The sequence below is a fragment of the Strix uralensis genome, chromosome 3 (genome assembly GCF_047716275.1).
Source record: "Strix uralensis isolate ZFMK-TIS-50842 chromosome 3, bStrUra1, whole genome shotgun sequence".
Taxonomy (NCBI): domain Eukaryota; kingdom Metazoa; phylum Chordata; class Aves; order Strigiformes; family Strigidae; genus Strix; species Strix uralensis.
In genome coordinates, this window is record NC_133974.1 from 100,172,572 (window position 1) to 100,189,289 (window position 16,718).

Sequence of the window (16,718 nt, forward strand, 5' to 3'; positions counted from 1 at the left end):
CTTCTATATACAAACTGAATTATTTTGTATGCTGGTCTGTAGAACACATCAGTGGTTTCATTTCAAATTCATAGAAGTAGTAGAGGCAATACAGTCAGCCCTTGCTTGTTAGCTGCCTTCTTTTGCAATATGTTTTAATTTTTGGTGTGATCATCTGTGTGACACTGTGAAAGGCTGTCACAGAGTAAAGGTTAATTCTCCAAATTACAGGATTTTACCTGAATCTCACTGTTAGTGATGAAGCTCAACTAGTGCTGTCCACGGCGAGGTGAAGTAGAATATGGCCCTTTCTGAAGCAAACTCATTTGAAACACGCACATGGAAAAATGAAAAAATAAGATGTTAAAGACAGAAAGAGTCTTTATGTTAAACGACATATATGTCTACATTAAAGACATATGCCAGTATGGAGTGTAACTGTAAATGGCATTATTTATTTAAAAGAAAAGAAAAAGGAAAAAGAGTTCCTTGAACAGTGAAATAAAGGGAGCTTGGTGTTGTTTTGGGTTTTTTTTTCATTAATTTGTTTTGCATATAAGTGGATTTTCTCATGTCTGATAACTGAATTTTCAGCCCTTCACTAGGCAGGACAGCAATAGGGTCTCTCTTCTTTACCCAGCTGGCTAGCTTCACAGAAAGAAGACTTAATGTTTTGGATTCCCTTATCCTTTTTGTCAGACTGGATTGAAATTGTACAGCTGTTTCAGAAGCTGTGGTGGGAAACACGTACACAGAGGCATGCCTGCTGATTTCCTTATTTTGTTAAAAAATTGGACAAAAATCCCTTTGATGTTGTTTATTCGTGTAGATTGCCAGTCTGATCGAATAAAATATACCAGAGCTGCTGCTCTTTTCAGTGCACTTGAGTGCTCCCATCATCTCTACCTGCCCTCCCACTTCATCCTTGCTGTTTCTTGCAGCTTTTCAGCAGACCTTGAATTGACATCTGTAAACTTACTGCCTTTTGCTTTTCTGTCTCCATCTTCTCCTTATAATTTGTTTTGTAAATTAAATTAATTGTATGAACTGCGTATTTTTATAAGGAGGGTTGATGGTCTGTTTTTAGGGTTGCCTAACACTTCTCATTATAAAATCCTGGGTTTCAGCTACTTGTGTTAATCCTTACTAGTTGGTACTAAGATTTTTCCATACTGTAAATAGTGTTATTTTTTTACTTTTATTATTTGTTTTTATTACAGCAGACATCATTCTACATAGGAAATTAGGGGAAAATGCTATCTTTACACAGGCTATGAAAAAAATTGAAGGCCTTTTCTTTGAATGCTGTTATACATGTATGCTTTGGAGGAAGACATTTTTGGTAAAATATGTACAAATTTGGCTGAGAAACATAGCATTCCCCCTTAACGGGGAAAGACATATAGCATTTTATAGTCTATACTTTATATATATTCTGTAGAGGCTGGAAGGGGAGCTTAAAAGCTAAAACCTCTGAAGATTTTTGTGTTCACTAAGCAGCTTAAATTTTTCTGAAATGCTTACCTGTGTTCCCAGCAGGGCTACTGTGGATGCTCTGTCGGGAATGCTGTGCCTCGGAAGGATGCTGTGGCTGTGGGTAGCTGGGGGCCAGGCTGCGCTTAGGCACTTGAAATGACAACTCTTGTGCTTTCAGTAATACCTACAGGTGATCGGCAAAATGGGGAGAAATGAGCCATCACTTATGGTTAGAGAAGGGGAAAAAGGTAAATCAGAAAACGCAGTTGACTGCTGAAAGAGTCAAGCTGAACCAATGAGGATAAGGGAACAGGTGATGATTGATGTTCAGTCTGGTTAGGGGAGGAGACTCACTCTTGCCAATGTGAGAGGAGGGCATAAAGGAGGAGAAAGATCTTTGGTGAAAGTTGTGCAAAGAGGGAGACTGAAGTGGGTCCAAAAGAGGAAGAATGTAGGGAAGAAGCAGAATGGACAAAGAAGATAAAAGGGGAACGCTTTCCTGCATTTTGGGACTCAGTGTGACTGGAGGTACCTCAGTTGTGAGGCTGAGTGTCAAACTGTATCGGGTCTGGCTGAGCCAGAATTGGTTTTCCCCTGTAGCAGCCCTCATGGTGCTGTGTTTTATGCTGGGAGCTGGCAGGGTGTTGATAGCACACTGGTGTTGTGGCTACTGCTGAGTAGTGCTTACACAGCACCAAGGCTCTTTCTGACATTTCCCCCCCCACAGTGGGACGGGGTGGGCAAGATCTTGGGAGGGGACAGAACCAGGACAGCTGACCCGAACTGACCAAAGGGATATTCCATACCATATGACGTCTGCTCAGTATAAAGCTGGGAGAAAGGAGGAAGGGGGTGGGGTCACCCTTGGCCCTCCGAGGCAACCACTACGCGTATTGGAGCCCTGCTTCCTGAGAAGGCCCGACATCGCCTGTTAATGGGAAGTAGAGAATAAATCTGTTTTCTTTTTTTTGCTTCCGCGCGCGGACCTTTGCTTCGCTTTGCTTATATTAAAACTGCTGTTGTTTTACCCACAAGGGTTGTTTTGTTTTCCTATCTTATTTTCTTTCCCTTCTTTGCCCTATTGAGAAAAAAGGGGAAAGGGGGGGGAAGTGATAGAGCGACTTGGTGGGTACCTGGCATTTAGCCAAGGTCAAACCACCACACAAACCCAGGGTTCAACTTGTCAAGGTAATTGTTGCGATACTGTGGAGTCTGGTGACTGGGGCTAGGTAGAAGGCACTGGAGCAGTGCTATGGGCTCCCATCTCCAGTGATGTTACTGTTTCCTGTTATTCCATTAGTTTCAAGCGGCAGATGCCTGAGTGGTCAACCTTGTGGCTCCGCTGTTTCTCTGACTCATGAGCTTCAATATAATATCACATTATTTGGGTAAGGTATAGATTTCTTCTTCTTTTTTGGAACTTGGAAAATTACACATGTGCATTGTCATCTTCCCCCTCCATCTCTTCCTCACACTAAGAGTATCCAAAGTATTCAAAAGTTAGAAGATGCAACTTTAATCCCACCTTGTTGTGCTGCACGTATTAAGAAGGAAGGATAAGCTACACTATTATGGTTTGGATTTTTTTATAGAAGTTCTTTTATAGTTCAGTAGACAGGGCATACTGAATCAGGATGATGAATCAGGAGCATACAGTATAGGAAACTTACTACTACCTCAGTTGTAAAATTGAAAGTGATAGAGTAAGACCAGGATCAGAAGAAGGGACATGCCAAAGCCATTCAGTGTTGCTGTTGTGGTTTGCATTCTATCCCTGCCTCTCCCAGAGAGCTGTTTTGTGCAGGTAAGCAAGTCAGTCACTCCAACCAGAGTTTGGAAAGGAGGTCACTAGTTTGCTGAGTGCTTAGCTAGGTACCTTGGAGGCACAATTTGCAGGAGTTCAGAGCACATACAGCTGAAGCCAGAGGGAAATGCATTTTGAATATTAAAGCATTACAGAGTGCTGACTCCTCAGTGAAACAGGTCATAATGTCTCAGGTCAGACATCTAAAATCAGTGAAGATTTTTTAATCTTCATGGCTATCTACTCTGCTTGCAGAATAGATGGTGCCATTTCTTCTTTCTGTGGACATCATTATAAATACAAGTGATTTGTGAAGCACTCCATATAATCATGAATGACTGAGAGTCACAGGTTACTTAGCCATTATGTCTTCCTTGCCTATTTAGAATACTTTGGAATATTTGGAATATGAAATGTTCAAAGGCATGTATTAAATATGGAGAGAATAGAGAAGTTTCTTCCCAGTGACTAGGAAGTCCCTGGTGTTGCGTAGTCTATGTCTGCATTAAGATGTGAGACCCAAATATTTTCATTTTTGTGGTATCTTGTGCAAGGAACACTTATATTCAGCACATCAGTATCTTGGGGAGAGCACTCACAGCACTATCTTAGTTCCTTCTCTCTATTCCTCAAAGGACTTTGAAGGAAAGGGAAGAGACAAATGTAAAATCTGTATTAGTCAAGTATATTAGTAACTATGTTAGACTTTCTATTGAAGAACTCTGATTACTGATTGAATAATATTTATCAATCAAAGAGTCTGTATATATTCACATTATATGCAAGATAAGCAGCTTTTACTTCCTCCTGTAACTTTACTTGGAAGAAGGCCTCAAAGTAATTCATACAAACCATGTTATGATTTACTGATCCACCTGAGCATGCCAAGGCCTCCAAAATGATGTTGTGTCTGATGAAGAAGCAGATGAAGTTGCAGGTAGCCACCCCACAGATGTCTGTGTTGGAGACATACCATCCAAGTCACTTGGACCCTGCTAGAGGATGTCCTGATGACAACTAGGAGTTTCCTGGCAAGTCTTGACCCAGCCGTTACTCATTTAGATGACAGTTGTATGGAAATGCCAGAGCCTCGGGTATTTCAGTAAGAGAGATAAATAAGCCAGAGGATTTCCAAGGATGTGTGGACCTGCGCCTGTACAGGGGAATGCCCTGGGTCACTAACGGTGCAAAATCCATAAATAACCTAGGAGGCAAGAGCTGTGTGGGGAAAAAAAAAAAAAAAAGGAGGTGAGTTTCTTGCTTTAATGTGAAATGTGAACATCATCTTGGGAAGAAATGTTGAGTCCTGATAACTAGAAATGCCTCAGCCACACTAGGGTGATTAGGATCAGCAAGCCTTTACGGTGACCACAACGTTTGGTAGTACAGTGAGGAATATGTTTGCTTCATCTCATTTCAGAGTATTTCTGAAAGAAAGTCCAGAAACCAACTTTCTCTCAAGTGAAATCATTGTTGCATCATCTTCCCACTGTGAAGAGCAAATGGTTCTCTCATGGACCGAAAACGCTCTTGAAAAATTTTTCTGAGATAGGTATTTTCCATTCAGGATTGAGACTTGGGGTTGCTCTTCATTCAGCTGTTAGACACCTGCAGGAGAACTGCCCCTAAGTGATCTGCAATCACTGAATTGTTGAATAGGAGGTCCCTGGCAGCACCTGCCTGTACGTAGACCACATCTTGAGAATCAGGCTGACGTTTTTCATTGGAATGTCAGAAAACTGTGTAACAACAGATCGTACTACACTGCATCAAAAGCAATTTGCAACAGGCATTGGAAGGCATTTGAATCTTGACAGGGGAAGAAAAAAAGGAAGAACATCCTCTTGGTCATTTGTTAGTAATGCACTTGCAGTGTGAATGTTTTGTGGTCCTGGTAGTTTCTAACATTACAGTGTGTTTTCAAACAATGATATTTTTATGGCATTGTGTATCTGTGTACATACATGTCAGCAAAAAGATAAAAATAATGTGAGCTGTTCTTTACACGTTTCATGTCTGAATAAGACATCTGAATAAGACAGACCATCTGGACTATACTGGGAGCTTTTGATGTAAGGGTGGGGTTTTTTTCATCAGGTGTTCATATAGTGAACAGTTTCTGTGGGATTTTGCTCTTCAAGTATATGCTCTTACATGCTGAGGAAGTGGGTTTAGAAAATTGACCAGTAAAGCTGAGAACATATCATGGCCCTTTTTGACATAAATTATCATAAAAAAGATTTATGGCACTTTCCATAAGAACAATTTTATAGTCACTTCATTTTAAATGTCACCCTTTTTAATAAGTAATATGAAACAGATAAAAATTAAATGTAATCTTAAAAACAGTCTCCCCCCATACTATTTCATGATAAGGTATCAGAACAGTTGTGAAGACTGAGTTGCTGAGGTTCCCGAGTTGCTTTCTGCTATTCTCAAAATACCCGCATTCAGTAAGTTGCACATACACCTGAATCAGATGTTTTGTAGTAAGTTAACAAGTATCTTCTCTACTCAGATGTGCTCAATAGCTACAGCTTGCAGGAATCTGCAACTCTGCATTGTCCCGCTCTTTAGAGCAGAACTGCTGGAAGAAGGATGAGACATACCAAAGTAAATTCATGTTCAGGAGAAAGTATAGAACAAGATCACAAAGCATATTGTAACCTAAGTGGCCTTGAGTAGTTCAAATTTGTATATGTTTATTAGAAAATTTTCCAATAATCTAAAATTACTGTAAATTCCAGTAATTCAAAAGTGAAAAGTTTGCTTAGTAGTTGTCATCAGCTGCCACAAGCATGCATCTAGACCAAGGGTTACAGTACCAAAAAAATTAAGTATAGTGCTGCATCAGTACTCATGTAGAAATACATAGCATTTTTATGCCTGTATTTGTGTCTTGCAAAAAATTCCACCAACATACACTTAATAATTCAGATCAGTTGGTTTAATTATAGAAAAAGGAGAGAGAACTACTGCACTGAAACTCATAATTGTCTTAGCAAGATTTGTTGGTGTGTATGGTACTTGTTAAAAATCAGTGGCTTTTGCAGTGGAACTAAATTTATATTAGTTATTTCTTTTTAAAGAATTACATTATATAAGAATGTGTAATCACTGTGACTTTGTATTCCCAAATTTATTACAACACCTTACAAGTTGTTCTCAGACCACTTATACAACATTAGATCATCACATGGATGAAGGAACCACTTGCTTTGTAGAATACAATGCCACTAATTAAAGTTGAAAGTGAATGGACTGAATTAGAATCAGCTCATCCATCAAAGACTGTCTACTGATTATTTACTGGCAGTGCTTCATTTAGCTCTATTAATTACACAGTGGTACCGTTATGTCAAGGTTATGAGTTGTTATACGCTTGAAAATTAAGAAAGAATACATGAAAAATAATCGTATGTGCTCAGCGCTGGAGTCTGAAAGTGGTAAATGTTAAATGGAGTGTTCATGTGAATAATCTGTTAAATGTTTTTTTCTTATCAGTGTTTTATTTGCAAATGAGCAAACAGGATGGCAGCTTACAGATCGTGATAGGCTCCTTATGCAAGCTGTGATGGTCATGGCTATGACTCCATAGAAATGAAGAAACGCCTGCCTTTCTATTACTGCTTTAAAAACAGCTTTTACATATTTGACTGTTCTGCCCAAATTATATTGGTTTTCAAGTATTGTGGGGAGAATAATTTTGTGTACAGCCTTCTATATTGATTATCCACCCTCTCCTTATTTCTTTATCCCTTAAATAACAAACTTTCATGACCATTCTTCAGCTATTATTCTAAAATTCCAGCTATGATACAGAGATACATTCATCTCCTGTGTTCCTACAGCAGAGCTGTAACATACACCTCATTCACATTTGGTAATCTTCATCAGTGCTAAGCAAAAAGTTCCTTAGTTGGAACATGCCAGTAACAAATCTTCAGACATATATTTAGTTCTAGTGATACTAATTTTGAAACTGTATTTATCTTCATTTTTCCAATAAATACGTAATATGAGTTAAAAAACATACATTCTCATTGGCAGTGTTTTAAACAATTAGCTGAATAATATTTTTTACCTTTTCAAAAGGAAAAGCATGAGCTCTGTGGGTTTATGCAGGGGGTATTGGGTTTATGCCATTTAAATTAGAACATGGCTTTGGGGAGGAGGTTCTGCAAAAGCAGTAATACAAGTGGTAAAGTCTGAACACTCATTTCCTCTGACAGATCTGTGAGCTGTGGTTGTTTTGTAATAAAACCCTTCATGTACAGGCGGCATGGCTTGTATGGGAAAAAAGCTTTTCTATGCATATATATATATTTTAAAAGGGAAAATAAAACAGTTACTGAGTTGAAAAATATCATTCTATTCACATTCCAAAAAAGGGCTTGAAAAGATGATGAGTATGTATGTGCTTTTTTGTTCAAGAAGGAACTCTTAATTTTCTGCTCAGTCCTGAGCTGTAAGTTTCCGTCATAATTGGACATGTTATTAACTCAGATCTGTTTATAATCAAAGTTAAAGCTGAGAGCAGCATCACTGCCACTCTACTCAGAGACTGCAACTATTAAGAAATTAGTTTTGATTAGTTTGGTTTGTAATAGTGTTGTGCTTTGACATCGTGTTGCATGATGTCAGGAAGGGCCTCTTTTTAAAGTCATCCTGAAAAAGCACGGCTATGAAACAGACTCAGGCAGGGAAATGGAAAACAGATGAAGTAGCTGTACGTCATCGAGGGAATGATATTTCTTGAGAGGATAGAAATGATCTAATCGCCTTTGATTTTATGAAACACTATAAAAAGGAATCTGCTTATATATTAGATTTTACATAAATGGTCATTTTTAAAAGTGGAAAGTTTGATGTTGGTAACTTAAATTGACACAGTACTATGAACAAGCACCCTTTCAAGAGCCATCTGCCAACTATCCAGATGCAACAGTTACCATTTCTGCATTTTCTTTTTTTTGTTTTACTTCTCAGTTGTCCTCCTTTAATCTTAGTGCCCCGAAGGATGATAGAACTGCAACATTATTTGTGGAGACTGAGTGGGTATGAACACCCCTTTACTTTCTATCTACTGCTACTGCTTTTCTTCTGTCCTGTTGTTTTTTCTGGTGGCAAGACACCTGTGTGTTGCCTTGCTGCAGAGTTGCACAATTCCTGTCTAGCTTAAAGTGGAACATCTAAGCAGGTTATTTCAACATAAGAAATTCAGTTTCTAACCTCACTTTATGTACCAGTTTATGTCACTCTTGGGTTGGGCCAGTGGGATTTTTTTTCTTTTTTAAATTTGAAGGCTTTTTAAGTGTTGTGAAGCCTGTGCATACATACATAAACATGGTATTTTAAGTAATTTTAAAGTAATTTTAAGTAAAAAATAATATCTGCAACAATGCCTCAGTTATCTTTTATTTGATATGTCAAGAATAGGGGCAGACTTAACACCAAAAAGAAGAAAACCTTCAATGCAACAAGAAGTTGTTAGTGATTCAGTAGGTGAAATTTTCCATTTCCAAATCTAATATTGCAGGTATTAGTGACTGTGATGCTGGATTTGACATCATTTGGATGGTAACATGATCTTGTTAAGGTGATGTATCAGAAAACCTGAGATAAATCTCCAGTTTTGTCAAGCCATCATTCAGTGAGCTTTGTTGATTTAAATGTCCATACTTGCCTCTGAAGCAAGAATACTACCTTATTTTACCAGGGTGTTACGAGGTACTGTATTGATAGTGATGTAGTCATGTTCATACCTAGGTAGGCAGCACTTTGTGTAAGAAAGTAAAACATATTTTACCAATTTAGAGTATACCTGGTCTACCTAAAATACTTTCTGAAATTTCAGTTGGAGAACTTAGCCTGTATGTTTTCCTTGAAAATATCCTTGCTGTTGGTACACTGTTCTTTGTGAGGCTTTCTCTTGGGACTGTTACACTAAGCTTCCTTGCAGTTTTACTTCTCTTTATGTTTGTTCTGAACATAGTGTACATATACAAAAATTACATTACTCCTCCATCTAAAATTGACTTTAGTTAAGAAATTTCAGTATAAAACCAATTACAAAATACTTTGTTAGGCAAGGAGTATGTTCTGCTTTTCTATTTTGCCTATATTTTACCATGGTTATCCTTAAAATCTCTGTATATGCTCTTAATACATCCTTTCAGTTCCCTGTAATATCACCGAGGCTTTAACAGAGAACAATTGTATAGTTGGAGGACATGTAATAGGCTACTAGAAGAAATATTTACATCTGGCATGATCAAAGCTTTTGGAGTATATGAATGTGTATGTGGGAGGTCTAATTTTTATGTGGGTGGATTCACAAAGACTAAAACACTGCAGTACTTAACTCCTTTCCCTTTATGAAAATTCAATTCCTCAAAATGAAAAAAGCATGTAGTACCTGATTCTTATCTTTTGTTTTTCATTTCAAGGAGTAGTATTAATTCTGCTTGTAACTACTTGTTTAAGGCATGGAGAATTTTTTGTATTTCATCCCCTGTAGTTGCTTATTTAGGAAGATGCTTATCTTGCTCATGTGATGTTTTTGCATGTTGGAACATAAATGTGTTTCATAATTTTAAAAAATGGTAATTTTAACACAGTTTTGATAGTCTGTAGAACTGTTGTGGCAGGAGCACTACTGTATTTTCAGTGTTTGGTAATAGCTACGTCTTCAGGTTTGATTTGTGCTGGTTTAGTTCCTGTGGCAGTAATCAGCTGTGAGCAGCTTCTAGAAATCTGTCATTTGAATTTTTTTATTCAGTTACTTTAAATAGTTACTTACATTATGAAAGGCTATTAATACTCAGTCATTTGAATCATCTCTGTTAGTATTTTGTTTACATGACTCTGATGGGGAAGTTTTGGATTATAGTTGACCTGAGCTAACAGCTTGCTGAAGCCCCAGGGAGGTCTCGCTCTCCTTTGGGCCTCTTTCCTTGCGCCCGCTGCCCTGTGATCTTCCCTTCCCTGACTCCCAGCAGTATCAATTCTGACTACAGGGTAACCAGCTCAGCTTGCCAGCTGGGCAGAAGAACCCATGCACCGAGCTGCGTGCCAAATTCATATTCTGCTATTCTGAGCGTTAATTTACTGGGAGATCAGCAGAGTACCTGAGCTGGCTGGAGGTAAGCATCAGGAGCCCATGGCCCAAGGGGACTGGAGGCAGAGGAAAGCCACCTGCCCTTTTTGCCCCTTGTAAACTTCCAGCTTGCTCAGACCACTTTCTGAAGACATAGCATGAGTCATGAACACAGCATCTTGTGTAATATGTGGCTTCTTGAAAATCAGCCCTGTTTTGCAGGCAAATGATGATGTGAGGAGCAGTTCTTGTAAACAGTTAATACGTCAGTGAAGACACATACATTTATTTATAGAAGATACACACCTTTTCTGGGTATCTTAAAAGATTCTGCACATGCTTACAGCATCCATTGCTGTTGCTTTGATGGCCCATGGCTCTAAAAGTAATTGAACATTTTCCCCTCTGAAAGTGTTTTTAACCTGTTAAATCATGGGTACGTATGTAACGTTGCTTGCTGTTACTTATCTGTATTACTTCAGCACTCCAATCTGTATTACTTCAGCACAACTCCAGGGAGTTAATACACCTTTTTTGGATACTTGCTCCATCTCTTTGTTGTCCTTGTGGCAATGGTAGTCCCCAGATCTGATCTTGAACTATTCTAGCATGAAATTTGTGTGAACTGGTATCGAAGGCAGTTAATGTCAGTGCGCTCTGTAAGTAATGTCAGCTGAGAAAGCGATTCAGGAACCATGGAGCCATTCCTGATGCTCTGCAGTAGAGGGACGGGACGGGCAGGTGGAAGCGAAAATTCTTCTTCTGCCAGAGTTGGATCTGGTTTTGAATCTGTGTCAACACCTTAAATACCAGGAGGCTGCTATGCTAGCTTCTCTAGCACAAAGTAGGCAGGCTTTTACCCAGATGTTTGAAGTCTAAGTTTCAGCATTATCAAAGCGACGTTGCTTTGTTTTTCTCTGGTCTCAACATCAGAACTGATGCATGAGTTTGGTTGATCAGTTAAATGGTGTCTGCAGTTCACAGAAGGGTTGTCAGCATCTCTTGGGTCAGTACTGTGTTCAGGGTCTTCATGTTTTTCCTGTGTGTTAGACTTCCTTTATATGTTTTTCTTGTAATTTTTTTCTCTTCTCTGAAAAAACCCTGAACAAAATCTTAACCGTTTCCTTTGCTGCAACACAAGGATTCCCTACAAAATTGCCGTGTTATGTGACCACAAAACTGCCTTTTCTTCTCTGTCATGCTGTTGAAAAACTGCTAAGCAAGCAAATTCAGTCTAAGCAGTACCTCAGCATTCCTTGTTTTTCTACCTCTTGGTAGTTTTCAGCATGTTCATGTAATAACAGAATTAGAGGCCCCAATATATGTTTTGGTGCATTTCTCAGTAGTCCAGTGTTCTCATTCACACAGAAAGCATCACCATATTTATACTTAAGGAGTCTAAATCTTAAAAGGGAAAAAAGGCCGCAGAAAATGGCAGATATTTTAAGTATCTGCAGTTGTATCTATAATCAGTGCTCCAAAGCAACAGCTAACTTCAGGAAGACAGCAGTGGAAAATAACATGTTTGGGTTTTAGCTCCCAGCATCACTTAATTTGCTAAATGTTAAATACAAATAAAGTGACACAAGCAACAGACATTGTATAAACACTGACAATCGTAGGCATTCAGTTATCATCTCTAAAACTCTGCAGGATCATCAGAATTCAAAAGAGCTGGGTTTAAAGTGTTGCATTTTGTAAACGTTTGTAACCGGGATGTTTGTTTCAGTCTCAGAACCCTGCACTCCGTTTTCATTTCTATTCTTCCAGCTCTGAGGATTGCCAGTACTTCTGAGGTCCCCAAGGCACTTGAATGAAACTGTGTTTTCTACCGGAACCTAAGCAAATCAAAACAGAGAGGCCAATCATTGTACCAATTCTTTAGAGTATCAGACTGGTACCAGCTAGGGCACAAGAACAGAGAAAGCAAGGGGTTTTTTTAAAAAAACATCCTGGAAAGAAATGTCAGCAAAAAACAATACCTAGAAATGCCAATACCTAGAATAAATGGTGTGGGAATGTCGCACTTGCACCCCTGCAAGCTCTCCCTCATGGACAAAGCTGAGGGATGTCCTGATACACTGGTAAGTCCTGACATGAAGGAAACAGATTTGAACATTTGATTTTACTGTCTAGCAGAGACAAACTGTGTATGTAACATTATTAGTGTCACCAAGAGATTGACTGCCTGCCTTCCTGTTGCTTCTTCAAGGAGATTTCCATTTACCCTCATCTAACTCCAAGATAAAAAAGGGACCATCTGTTCTTTCTCCTTTGCTCCCTTTTTTATTACGGTCCTTTGTTCTCGTGGTCTCAAATACTAATTCATCCTCCCCAGTGTCCTCGGTACATTGCCTAGTCTGTCAAATACCATGTACGCATCTTTTGGTCTGTTTTGCCCTTAGTAGTTTCCTGCGCTTCCTTATTTGTTGGCACGTGTATTTGCCTCGTCCTGGTGTTTTACTGTACATTTCTCTGCTGTGCCAATGTACTGCAGAAAACCTGCAGCTGGCGTGAGGCCTCGGGAGGTGTCACAGGATAGAGGTCCGTGCTGCAGCTCTGAACGCGGGTTGTGAAGGACAGGTCTCAGCTGCACTGCTGTGCCTCTTTCATATCAGTAATTGTTTTCTTTCGTGAGAAACGCTTAAATACACTCAGACACAAAAAGTAAGGTGTGCCTTCCATGTCTGTATGGATTTTTACCAAATAATTCTGACTGCTCACAAAAGACAGCCTTCAAGAATCCTTATCACTACTTCAGAGACAGACCATTCAGTGAACAGTTGTTCATTTGCTGGTGACTATGGAAAAGGATGAAATTTGCCAAAGTCCATTTTACATAGGGATTTTACAGGGGCTTGTTCATTAGCTCTCCTCCTGTGATCTTCTTTCCTCATCCCCATTGAAAAAAGAAAAACTGCATTAATGTTACCAGTGGTGAAACTTGCACCTGCGAACGCAGTTGTTGGAGTTCTCATGCAAACGGGGCTTCTGGCATTTTGATGTACTCCATTATTGAGGGCAGCCCTAGGAACCACACAGTTAAAACAGCATCTGCCCAAATGAGAGCAGTGGGGTAGTTTAGGGAAGAAATACAGTGTGGATGATGGCTTTGTGTACAGTTCTGGCATGACAGCAAAACCTGTATAAACATAGCTCTGTGATGGTATTGTAAACAGTGTCTGCCTTTCCCTTCTTTAACATCTTCTCTAAGCCTGTCTTGTATGCTTAATCTCTCTTACATGTGTGTTCATGTGTGTGTATATATACATATGTATATCTTATTATTTGGTGTGCAATCTCTTTATTTATAATGATTCATTTTATATCCCAGCCCTTTAAAAACATATAGTGTGCTGTAGGTTTTGAGTTCCAGTGAAAACATCAGATCAGATCTAAGGCATAGCTGCAGTTTTGCAAAAATAGTCACCATGAAATAGTGTCAAGACTGTCTCTAGAGATGTTTCTAACAGACTACTTTGTATATTTAATCCCAAATTAATGAATGTCGCTACATGGGCAGGAAAAAACACTAAGCATCAGCATTTTCATTTGCTTCATGTATTATTTTGGAATTGAGAAAGGGCCCAAGTGGCACAGAAGTAAACATTCATCTAACTTATTTGCAGTATAATTCATTATTCTAAATGTGTTTGTGTAAATTCAGCATCTGTTCTCAAGAAATCATTTTTGTGCTGATTTTATTTGAAAATGTTTGTGGTCTTGCTATACGTTGTTACGCATATTTTCTCTCAACAGAGTTTGCACTTAGGATAGTGAATGCTCCGATGGCCTTGGATTTAGCGTTTGCCATACTGTGTGAGCTGCTCCAGCGGTGGGGGGAGATCCGTGCTGGGGTACCAATCCTGCTGGAGTGGCTGCTGGGAGACAGCGATCTGAAAAGAGACTCAGAGACTTCAGCCCCGGTAATTTTAACAACCAGTTGCTGTCTCATGTTGGGATCACTATGTTTCTGCAGTCTTGTGGTAGGAATAGAATGAAATATCTCATCTGATGAAGCCTGATGATCACTACTCCACTATTTAAAAAAAAAAAAAAAAAAAAAATCACATGGCCAGTATTTAGTATAAAAATAGAGTTTGATGTCTGTCTGTTTCCTGGCAATACTGGCATAAAATTAAAGAGACCAATAAGCAAACACTGAAATAAATCAAGAGTTATTTAACAAGTCATCGTTGACTGAAACATTTTGAGTCTGTAAGGAATTGCATTCAGTATCATTGCATATGATGGCTTGCCTTGAATTTGAACTGCTGCTGTGGGTGCCAGGCACCTCTGGCATTCAAGAGCAGTGCTCTCCCAACTGCTGGCTTTTCCTGAGATGTCATTTAAATATTTGGTAACTGTGCCATCTTCCATAGGACTTGTTCTGCATAGCACACGAAACACATCGCTCATTGTCTTCAGAAAGATTATTTACGTAAAGAAAAACTTTGCCACAGTGTTCTATAAAACCTTGCAAAGGCTGTAAAAATCAAAGTAATGCTGGAAGGTAAACCGGAAGGAGCAGGAGCGGCTACATCTTTGAGAAGTTTGTTAATAATTAATATGACCCATGAAATACATTACGAATCTTTTCTTAAGCCTGTGGTTTAGGTATGCCTTTCTGATGTTTCACTGACTGATACAATTTTCCTTTTTCATTTAATCCACGCAAAAAGCTCCATGATATAGCACATTACCATACTGTTTACAGAGAGGTCCCTGTGAAATATAAGACAGTTTCACAGGGGAAGGCAAGCACATGCTAAGGATTAGGACTACTGTTTACTTCCACAGTTTCCCAAGAGTTATACCATAACTGCCAGATTTTTGAAGGTAAAATTTCTTTGGCAAAGCAGGAATGTTTTTTACTGTGTTTTCTCAAACCTTTGAAAAATGACGCATATGAATTTTTACCTTTTTTAATATAAAGAAGCTGTTCTGTAACAGCCTCTATTGTCATTATGTCTCTATATATCTTCTTTCATATCTTTTATAATTTTCTCATTACTATCAAGATCACAAGTCATTTTCTAATGACTGTTGTTTTTCTTTTTGTTAAGGAAGAAGATGATTACCTGTTTGATAAAGGGGAAGTGAATTTTTGGGCAGAGGAATTGACTCATGTCAGACAACTTAGTAAGCACCTTTTACAGCTTATATCAATGACTCATCTAACTTTACCAGACCACAGAGATCTTAATCGACTATCACGAATAGCACTGGACCAAGCCCAGCTCGTTGGACACCTTCTTAGAGCACTACCTCCAACTCCAGAATTTTCCAAAACTGCAGAATTCACAAGATTGGCTATTCAGAACGAGAGAATATCGGTCTGCCTTAAAATATTAAATCTGCTGAAGTCTGATGATACTTGCAAAAATGAAAATCTGGAAAAGTAAATTACTAAAAGTTCATCCTCAGGGAGCTGTACACATGTTACTGGATGGGCAGGGAGACTGAATTCTAATGATATTCAAGGACTAAGGGATTGCTGTAATGACTCCAGTAAACCTGCAACAAACTATTCAGTATTCAGGCTAAAACCACGTTTTTTATGTATGAGTCCATTGACTATTTTTTTTTTTGGTCAGATGTGCTGTGAGAGACTGTTCCTTTTAAATGCATTTGCTAATTTCATTCCGCTGAGCATGGTTTGTTATAGCTACTGTAGGAAGTAAAGCAGCTAAACCTGGTATTTTCCATTCATCCAGGTGCAGGCCACCTTTAGCTGGGTTATATTTTATTCCACATTTTTACCCCCTGTATTTTAATACCAAGAAAAAGTCAAATTTTTTTGTCTCCTTTCATGATGTAGAATGGTAATTGTTAAACAAATATGGTATTTTTAAATTTTATTTTTAAGTGTTTCTAAAAGAAAAGAAACAAACCTTGGCTTCTTTGTCCATGACAATTTTTAGATGACATTTTAAATTTTACTGCATTTTCCTTTGGAGGAAGGCAGGGATTCTCACTTTGGGAGCAACCTTGTTCTGCACATGGAAACAGCATTAGTTAAACTTCTGCATGCCCCCTTTTTCCTGTAAATCAAATAACTCCTTTTATAAAATTGCTCTAAAATGAAAACCACTGTCTTCAAAACAAAGCAGCTGTTCCATTGTGAACAAAAGTTTCATCTTTACTTCAAGACACCTTGCTCTGCAAGCAGCCTTGGAAAGGGAGGTCCTCCTCAGTAGAGTTAGGCCCGCAGAAGCGTAGAGTGATCCTGCGGTGCCGCGCTCGCTGTCGGGAGGTGCCGCCACCGGCGCTCGGGTGAGGCAGCTGTGGGGAATGTACCGAGCGCTCCACGGTGCCATGGGCTGAAACACAAAAATGGGGGTTGTGCTTCGCAGATGT

The 16,718-nt window shown here is 38.9% G+C and overlaps 1 protein-coding gene across 3 annotated transcripts in view; it reads left to right on the forward strand.

The window, feature by feature from the left end:
* The window catches only part of THADA (THADA armadillo repeat containing), a 167,905-nt gene extending 151,414 nt beyond the window's left edge, over positions 1 to 16,491 (forward strand). For 2 of the 3 annotated variants that reach the window (XM_074863584.1, XM_074863585.1), the window contains exons 37-38: positions 14,118 to 14,284; positions 15,425 to 16,491. In XM_074863584.1, coding sequence (XP_074719685.1) covers positions 14,118 to 14,284; positions 15,425 to 15,763 — 506 coding nt within the window. In that variant the 3' untranslated portion in view covers positions 15,764 to 16,491. Of the gene's footprint in view, positions 1 to 12,128; positions 12,443 to 14,117; positions 14,285 to 15,424 lie in introns of those variants that run through there. The other variant, XM_074863586.1, reaches the window with a different exon arrangement.
* Positions 16,492 to 16,718: the final 227 nt, after the last annotated feature.